Below are 9688 nucleotides of genomic sequence, written 5' to 3'. Positions count from 1 at the left end.
GTGTGTTTCTACATCCGGCACCTCTGTGGCCTCCTTGTTGGACAGCAGGAATCTGGAGGTTGGGAACCGAAGGCGGAGCCGGGCCACCCTCACCTTGAACCCCCACAGCCACCATCCAGCGAAGCCAGAATGTTCTCTGACTCTTGTTAAGAAGGGATGGGGGGTGGGGGCAGTCACACTGCGGACAGTGGAGGCTTTACTTGTAGGTGCGCTGGGAAACCCCGAGTCCGTGCCAATGGTGGACTCTGAAAGGCCAGCCACTGAGACCCCTGGAGAGCAGCTCCCCTCCAATGCCCACAGGGCGGCCGGCCGGATCACGCCTCTGGTGATTTCTCCAATCGCATTCGTGATCAACCTCGTGCCCCGAAGATCTGGGCGTGGTGAACGAAACACCCAGGAGAGGGCACTTTCACCCTTCGTGCCCGGGCGACGGGCTGTCACCAACTTGACCGCACCTCATAACGGCGATGACCTCACGCGCATGGTCACCACTCTCCACTTCCATTGGCTGTATCACCTTTAACCAAAACCCTGTCTCCTCCACCCCCAGGAAAGACCCCTCCCCGCTTACAAGTGTGGGGACACCAGTCTTTAATAAATGCCAAGGAAGACCCGCCTTGTCTGCCTTGGGCACTGCGCTCTTTCTCTTTCACTCAGGGGTTAAGGTGACCATGGAAACTCATTGGACAGGAAGCTCGGGCAGGAGCTCAGGTCAGTGGGGGAGGAACAGCTCGGACAGGTGGGTGTGGGTGGTCGGTCACCATGCAGAACAGCAACCAGTGGCATCGCTGAATGGCACACATACTCAACAGTCCCATGGGTGCCCGTTCTCCTGTTGTCTGCTCTCCACAATGCCCACAGCAGAAGAAATGGTTTGCAAAAGGAAGATTGGGTTCTCCGGCAACTGCAGAAGCAAGGTTCCAGTTTTCCACTTTGTGTGGGCTATTCAACGGGTGGGCTTTCTGTTCAAGCCCTTCCTGCAGCTGCCCGGCTCTGCAGCTTCGGCAGGGATGTCGAAGAAAGAGCCAGTCTCTGGAGACATGGGGCGTGCGTGCCACCCCTCTCGGGTTTTGCCAGCCCCCCGGTCCTCACAAATGCCCACTGTGGCCCACTGCAAAGGGGCCCCCAGGACAGAGGCGGGTCTGTGCCCTCTGGCACCCGGCAGGGAGCCAGTGAATTGCTGTGCTTGTGCGTCCACACTGAGGCCCCTGTTCGCACTCTTTATGGAAATGAACACAGCTGTCCTAAAGCGTTGCGACAAACGAGCAGGAGGCGGTGGTGGGAGGTAAACGGAGCGAAGCGAGGGTCCCACGCTCCTGGAGGAACCAAACACGCTGACTTGCTTAGAGGCGTTCTGTGGGGTCCCAGCTGATGCTGGTGCCCGCTGCCGGCCAGCCAGCTCTGCATTCGGGGCGGCCGCAGTCATCGGGGGACTAAGCGCTGCAGGGATGGAATCACGCTGGGCCGTTGGGATCCACAGGTCCTGACGAGCTGATAACGGCAAGACGCCGAGGCCCTTTGCCTCGTCTGCCTTAGTGGGGAAGCTCTGCTGAAACCCATCCGGCGACAGGCTCCTCTCTGCTGACCGACAGGCGGCGGTTGTGCACGAGGCTCGCTGGCGGGGGGCAGAAGCCTCGTCTTCTGCATAGCAGGCGAGAACTCAGCCAGGGGAATGGGAGGATTAATGAGAAGATCAGGTCCCAAGAATGCCAGCAAAGGTTAGGTACCCACACCCCAACACCAGCAGGAGAAAAGACAGAATGGAAGCCTCTTCATGAACACAGCACACTTCTAAGCCATGGGCACCAGGCACCATGGTGAACGCACGCCTGACGGCCCGTCCTGCTCCTGCCCCATCTGAGCACTGAGGGGAAAGAGCACACAGACGGAGCGGCATGCAGGACAGATCAGGGGTTCTGGATAGGAGGTCCTCTGAAACCCTCCATCCGTGGGCTCGCTTCCTGCGGCCAACTTGGACAGGTCGTCCCATTTCCGGGCTCACAGCCGGTGGTGGGGTTCAGCTGGTTCTCATGGGTTCAGCAGAACCCATACCTAGAGTTTTGTTGAGTCTGGCGAGCGGGCTGTTACAGTAGCACTTGTCTTCGGTTCTCTCTGAGGTGGGAATCACAGGTTGACACTCCTTACTCTTGATCAGCGTTTTCCAAGCACCTGCGGTACGGGTCATTCTGTCCACCAGGTGTGAAAAACCAGACGGAACAATGCTTGTTGCACTTACTGAGTCATTTCACAAAAGTAATTATACTTTTGGTGAAATACTACGTTTTTCTTCCCTTGGGCTTGTCACATCAGTAAACGTAACATAAAGAGTACCGAACGACCAGAGGTTGACAGGCTGCCCTTTGTTTCGGCTTCTTGTTATGCTCCAAATGTCCACAAGAGATGATGAGTGAATCACGCGATTCCTGAAAATGTTCAAAGAGCTAAAAACACTGTCCTAACGATCGCTGTTAAGTTCAGCACAAGTGGAAAGGGGCTTTCCAAAGATGAACACGGTATGTTCAGAGAAGAGTAGTCGCCTGCTTCTAACCTATTAGACACAATGGCTGTTGTCTAATTGGCCTGCCTCTTAAGGAGTGGAATCCTACGCCTACGGTGGAAAGATGGTGACGGATAAACCACACAGCCCATGATGCACGGACAGAAGCGAGGACTATTGCAAGTGAGGCTGCCAACCAGCAGCACTATAGAAATACCTTAGATCATAGTTGTATTGTTTCAGGTCAGGTAGTATTTAGCATTTTCTCATTCATATTTTAAAGCTCTTATAACGATCTACTTCTTGTCCTCTTTGAACATTCCCACGTAAGTGTTAACTGTATGAAACAACAAACTACGGTTTGGTACACGTTTCCATACTGTGAAAGGGTCATCAGGGCAGCGAACTGGTGGTTCAGTTGTTTGAATCCCACGTTAAAAACACCCACGGACACCACGCGGATCTGGCGATGGGAAGAGGGGAGTGACTGGGGCCAAAGTCTGAGCCTTACCTGCTGGAAGCAGGCTTGCACGAGGTTCTCCGGGAACATGTTCCTGAGGGAGACAGGAGAGGGGGCATTACGTCAGGGCAGCAGGGGTTTGTCCTCACACCCAGGACACCCATGGAACAGTGGACAACTCAGAAGTGGGAGTCTGCGCTTTCTCCGGCGTCTCCACGGCCCAACCCTTGCCTAGGTGAAGAGTTCCTTGTTCCTGCCGGACGTCAACCCAGGGCAGGAAGCCCTCCACGAGCCAGCCCTCGCCGAACCGGCTCACAGAGTCCCGGAGCACCAATGGATGGCTTTCCCGGTGAGTCACCTCGCTCTCAGCCGGGAGCCGGCGCTTCCAGATCTGACACCTTTGTTTTTGTGCATGAGGACGTGTGTTTACTGAGCCCCAGGCATTCTTTATGACTATGGGACACACCCATGTTGGACAGGTCGTCAGGAGAGACCGGCCCCTGGAGAAGGACATCTGCTTGGTAAAGCAGCGGGGCAGCGTGGAAGCTGGATGGGGATGGACGCGGTGGCTGCATCAACAGGCTCAAACAGAAGCCTGGTTGTGGTGGCACAGAATGGAGCAGTGCTTTGTTCCGTTGCACACAGGGTCTCCATGAGTCGAGTCGACAACAACAACATCAACATGAAATCCGAGGGTGCAGGGGGACCCGGGGCATCTATGACACCTAGGCTGGGTGACGAGAGTCCCTTCCATAAAGACAAGCAGCTTGCACCTGTGCTGTGAAGTCTGGGAAGACGACTGAAATCAAAACAAACAAAACCCGTGACCACCCCAAATTGGGAGGCGGTGGCACGTGGATCGTTTTGTGGTTTCTGAGTTTTCCTGGCTCCGCTCTGTGGACACAGAAACTGCACACTGTCGGGAATGATCTAAGGGCGGTCTATGCAAGGAAAGCGATGGAACATTTTTATCAATTGACCTATCCTAGAACCAAAACCAATCGTGCTGCAAATGAGCTGATTCCCAGTCATCAACACCCTACCATTTGGTTTCCGGGGCTAGGACTCCTTACAGGAGCAGCCAGCCTCATCTCCCTTCCAAAGAGTGACTGGTGGGCTTCAAACACCAACCTTGTGGTTAGCAGTCCAACACCGAGCTGGCAGCGCCACCAGGACTCCCTGTCGACTGAATAAAAACCAAACCAAACCCGAGTCTGACTCACCTGGCCGCTCTGCTCAGTCCACTCACCTGATCAGGTCCAACATGGCGTCTACCGTGCTGACATCGGGGGTGCTGCCCACCCTGTCAATTTCATCCACTTTCTGGGTGACACCGGGCTTGATGGTCACCACCAGCACAATTCCTGTGGACAGAGGAGTCCGAAGGGCATTAAGAACCTTCCAGAGCCCCGGCCCCTCCCTGTCAGATCCAGCAGGCATGGAAGGGCCAGGCACACTGAGGCAAGAAGCTGTGGCCCAGCTAGACCTCAGTGGTGGTCTGGATCATCTTTGGCATTTGTAAAAAGAAATTGTTTGTGGTTTTAAGTGAAGGGACTGCATCCCAGAAGCGCTTCCAGAAACACCTGATAACCTACTATTCTCGTCTCTCCTGCAGCGGATGAGACCAGCCTGGGCAGGGGTTGGGATAAGAGAGATTCATTTTCCCACCCAGGGAACTAGTTCAGTCTGTAATGTTTGCCCACCACACCTGAAACAAACAAACAAACAATCAAACACACCCATCACCCAAACTCACTGCCATGCAGCCCATCTGAAGCCACACCCGGGGCGCGACCCTCAACCTTATCAAGTTATTTGAGCAAAACCACCAGGATCATCTGAGGCAAGTCCTCCCTCCCCCCTCGTCCCAGGCGCCCTTCAAAAGCCACAAAGGCCGGGGCAAGCATGTCACAAAGGAGCGCCATCGGGTCAAGAAGGGCGCTATCCTCTGCCTGGAACGCTCTCCTGTTCCCACGTGGCAAAGGTTCTGCTGACTCCCAGTGACATGTGACACGTCAAGGACACAAACATGCTGGGGAAACATGTTCCCCCGAGACGCAGACGCAGACGCAGACAGGCCGAAGATCTAGCTCAGTGCTCCTCGTGTGAGCGCTGGGCGTTGCTCCCTTCCACCCACTGACGCTGATGGGCAGAGACGTGTCACCCTCTTCCCGTGTCTTGCCAGGGACGGGGCAATTTCAGCCAGGACTCCACATGCTCACACAGAAGGTGCTGGTGCCCATCCAGCTGAACAGCTTCGTGCCGTTTCATGATCACCCCCCTGCATCCAAAGGCCCCGCGGGTGTTTGAGGACCGGGTGGGGTGGGTGGGTGGGGGTGAGGATTACCTAGGATGACGGCAATGAGGGTGGTGCTGAAGTAATACACGACGGCCCGCAGGCCGATCTTCCCAGAGATGCTGGAGTCCAGGGCCGCAACGCCTGAAAGGGAAAGGGGCGAGAGGGGTTCATTCCCGACAATCTACCCGCACCACATGGGACTCGCTCCCCAGGCACAGCGGGGCAAGCTGAGAGCCGTTTGCTGTGCCCACGAGGCCCCAGTTTCTTGGGGTTTGGGAGGGTAAGAGGGAAGGAGAGAGATGAAAACAGTGTGGCGCTTCTTTACACACATGCAAATACAAGTACCTATGACCCTGCCGTGGCTCTACGCGGCACAGACCCCAGAGGAACGAAGACCGAGATACCAACAGACATGCTCACGCCCATCAGAAACTCCATTTTACTATGCATCCGTAAAACTAAAACAAACAAAACCCCAAACAAGGCTGAGTCTGACAGACGGAATCAGAGGACATTACACTCAGTAAAGTTAGTCTCATGGAGATAAATCTGTCATGACACCATTGTCATAAAGGAAGGAAGAGCTAATGACGGTTTCCACCCCAGAGGAAAAGACCCTGACAGCTATGAGGAGGCCAGAGGTGGGGGCAAGGGGAGCGAGAAGGGGCAAGGCAGTGGAACAAGAGAAAGAGCCACATCCACGAGGTGTTTACTGGGACACTGTCAGTGATTTGACAAGATGGACTGTCCGATTACATATCTTTCTCAGTATGTGTATATTCCACACAAAAAAGGAAATCATTCTGACACGTAAGTGAAGATTCTCCCTGCCGACCCACAGCCACCCCGTGGTGCAGAGAACCGGCCCTGTGAGATTCTGGACTGTCACTCTTTGTCGGAACAGGTGCGGGTGGTGGTTTCGAACTGCTGACCTTGCAGTTAGCAGCATAGCTTGTAACCACGACGCTACCAGGGCTCCTCAAACAACAACAGAAAATTACATGCAAAAGAAAAAAATCACAGCCTTCAATACCCTGCAGACTCCTTGCCCATCAGATCTAAACCCCGGTCCAGGTGGTTGTATAAGGAGGAAAAGCAAATGGACACGACTTCAGTTCTTTGGTGACTCGCAGAGACAATGGGAGAAGCAAGCACTAGAATTCCCAAGTGGGGACTCTGGAGAAAGCAGTTGGGCGGGGCTCTGAGGCCCGGGCTTTTCTCAGGGGTGACAGAGACCAGCAGCCGCCCCTTCTGCAGCTGCTCTTCAAACATCACTCAGCCATTAGGAGAGCCCACCTGGAACCGGCATGAAGTTTACCTCCACGAGCTACCAACACTGTCCTTCGGCGACAGGAGAACCATGTGCCCCGCGATAGTTCCCTTTTTGCCGTTTCTGCCAGGAAGCTCAGGAACCAAGCCCCTGCCACGGAGTCAATTCAGACTCAACCGTGACCCTGCAGGGCGGAGCAGAACTAACGGCTCCTGAGGGTTTCCAAGGCTGTACATCTCTGTGGCCGCAGGTGGCCTATCTCTATCCCTCGCGCAGCTGGCTGGTAGAGTTGAATGGGCATTGCTGAAGACCTGGAGGCCACATTTAAATCACTGAAAAGGCCCTCTTGTACCACAGTGAGGGGAGATCAGCACCCCAGACTCCTGTCCCCAGTGACCTACTAATCCGACTTAAAGAGACGCTCCGGGGGCTGGGTCTTGTTCTAAACCGGGGGACTCCGGTGTCGACATTGCTGCTTGCTCTTTCTTTTGGAGACGTTAAGTCTCTAAAGAGGAAAGGCCCCTCTTGGATGTTTGTGGCTCTTGTCCCTTGCATGATTGTTATTTTTTAACTTGTCGCCATGGAGCTAAGAAGGTGTTCTCAGCACACACAATGGCATCTTTTCCCACAGCAAGAGGCCAGACTCTCATCAGCAAGGCTGTTGCAGCACGCCCATCAAATGGCCATCGCCCGGCCTTGTCTGGAGGTCGGGGAACTGTCTTGACCACATCCGGGGGTTACTATGAGGGAGACCAGAGCTCCATCTCTGAAAGAACAGCTTCCACCGAGCGGTCAGCAGACGGAGGGCGGGAGTGGTTGGAGTGAGGAGACTGGGCCGATCACCATGACATCATAGCTTCCTCCGGAGAGTCTCCTGGGCTCACGTGGGTACAGTCCAAGGTGAGGGCCGGGATCTCCCCGTTGCTTTTGTGGGTGATGTAACCGCTGCCTGTGCCTGCGCATGGCAGACCCCTGGGCAAGGAAGGCTTGCTACCGCGCATCCCGCCCTGCAATCAGGCCTTACCCACAGTGCTGTGTGGACCACCCACCTCGGCCACTACATCATATCATCGTGGACCAGAACCAGGGACCGCATTCTCAAACTGGACTTCAAGTCAAAAGGACACTCTCTCCCTGGAGATCAGACCACTCGCTAACAGATGACCTGGCTGCCTCACCTGGTCCCTGGCCTGGTGGTTGGGTGCCATCAGCGACCCTGTGTGCAAGAGCGAAACCCTGCCGGCCCTGCGTCACCCTCACGCCGGTTACGTCTCAGCCCATCGTTGCAGCCACTGGGTCCATCGCCTGGTTCTTCGCTGCCCCTCCACTTGAACAAGCATGATGTCCTCATCCAGGGACTGGTCTCTCCAGACGTGTCTGAAGGACGTGAGACGAAAGTTTGCCATCCTGGCCTCTAAGGGGCATGCTGGCCGGACTGCGGCCAAGGTGGGTTTGCCTGCACTTTCAGCAGTCCATGGCACTTCCATATTCTTTACCAGCACCCTGGCCGTCAGAGCGCAGCCTCGCTCGACTCCAGCTACTGGAGTGGTTGTGTTGGGGTAAGGGTTTTTACCCAGGAGGAACCTGCACCTTGCACCTCTGACTCAACTCTCTGGCTTTCCAGAGAACCCTGCCATGTCGAGACAACACCTGGCTATTTTATCAGCATCAAGTGAAGCAAGACCTATCACAGTGGCCATTGTTGCAGTCTCCAGACCCAGATTCATAGCAACTCCTGGCCAAGGGGATCACACCCGGCTGATCCGTAGAGCACATTGGCTGGTTTTCAAGGGGATCACACCCAGGCTGATCCGTGGGCACACTGGCTGGTTTTCAAGGGGATCACACCCCGGCTGATCCGTGGGCACATTGGCTGGTTTTCAAGGGGATCCCAGACCGGCTGATCCGTAGAGCACACTGGCTGGTTTTCAAAAGCAGGCCCCCAGGCTTCTCTTGTTTAGCTTCACAGACCCTATGAGCCCCCACCGACAGACAGGAGAATCTATGCTCGAGGTGCATTTGCCCAGAATCGGAACCAGGCCACTCACATGCAAGGTGGGAGTTCTACCCCTGGACCGCTACAGCCTTCCTAAGTCTTTGAACTCACCCTGTCCCTCAGAGGTGACTTAGAGCCCCCTTTCCACGGCAGTCTGAAGGTGTCCTTCAGCAGAAGCCCCAGGCAGTGCTGTTCACGAGAACTTGAACACCGTGAGGAGGAACGTTATGATGCTGCCCAGGACGGGGAGCGCAATTAGTGTGACTGATCATTGAACTTGGCCCTGAGACTCGTTAGAGATCCAGCCATAAGTGAGCAACTAAATACACTGTGGTACAGCCACAGGGCTGGAGACTATGGAGCCGTTCGATTTATTCTCGGGGTGAATTTTTAATGATGAGAGAAATGCTTATAAGATCGTATTATGACGAGAGAGCTAAGATGATCTTAGCTTGTCGACAAAAAGTGGAGAGAAAAATATCAGAAGACAATCCACCAGATGAAGAGCAGCTGACAAGGTGCAACGGTTTGTTTTGTCTTCACCTGGCCCCCGTTCTCCGCAGATACCTGTAGAGAGCATGCACTGCTTTTATAAACACACACGAGTCCCTTAAACATTTTATCTTCACTTGGCTCTCCATGGGTGAAGCATTGAACTGCTAGGCCTGTGGGATTGTCTACAACATTTCTCGCTGTGCTATTGGTAGGTGCCACTGAATTGGTTCCGACCCACAGCGACCATCTGCACAAGGGAAGGAGGCCCCGCCTGGTCCCGCACTGCCCTCACAATTGTTCCTGGGCTTCAGCCCACTGCTGCAGCCACTGTGTCCGTCCATCTCGCTGAAGACCTTGCTCTTTTTTGCTGCCCTCTACTTTACCAAACACGGCGATCTTCTCTAGGATGGGTCTCTTCTGATCACACGTCCCAGGATACGTAAGAAGTCTTGCCATCCTTGCTTCTAAGGAGCTTATTCCATTCTTTCCATCCATCCATCCATCTAAGCTTATTCCATTTTAAAGCCGAGAACAATGTTGGAGCACAATGGTAATAGTTAATAATAATAATAGTACTAATGGTGATTGTTAGCTAGCGGTAGACAGATTCAAAATCACAGCGGGCGACCTTACATACCACAGGACAACATGCTGCCCAGTGTCGCTGCTGC

The 9688-nt window shown here is 54.4% G+C and overlaps 1 protein-coding gene across 1 annotated transcript in view; it reads right to left on the bottom strand.

Moving 5' to 3' along the window:
- Positions 1-9688, bottom strand: part of SLC1A1 (solute carrier family 1 member 1) — a 35580-nt gene that overhangs the window by 13036 nt on the left and 12856 nt on the right. The window contains exons 3-6 of the mRNA XM_045289369.1: positions 5305-5397; positions 4207-4321; positions 2878-3051; positions 1587-1641 (exon numbers count right to left, since the gene is read on the bottom strand). Of these exons, the coding sequence (XP_045145304.1) occupies positions 1587-1641; positions 2878-3051; positions 4207-4321; positions 5305-5397 (437 nt within the window). The remainder of the gene's footprint in view (positions 1-1586; positions 1642-2877; positions 3052-4206; positions 4322-5304; positions 5398-9688) is intronic.

The sequence above is a fragment of the Echinops telfairi genome, unplaced genomic scaffold (assembly GCF_000313985.2).
Source record: "Echinops telfairi isolate 266 unplaced genomic scaffold, ASM31398v2 ScPeMD7_25;HRSCAF=90, whole genome shotgun sequence".
NCBI lineage: Eukaryota > Metazoa > Chordata > Mammalia > Afrosoricida > Tenrecidae > Echinops > Echinops telfairi.
Note: the sequence above shows the minus strand (reverse complement) of the source record. Positions and strands in the feature narration are given on the sequence as shown.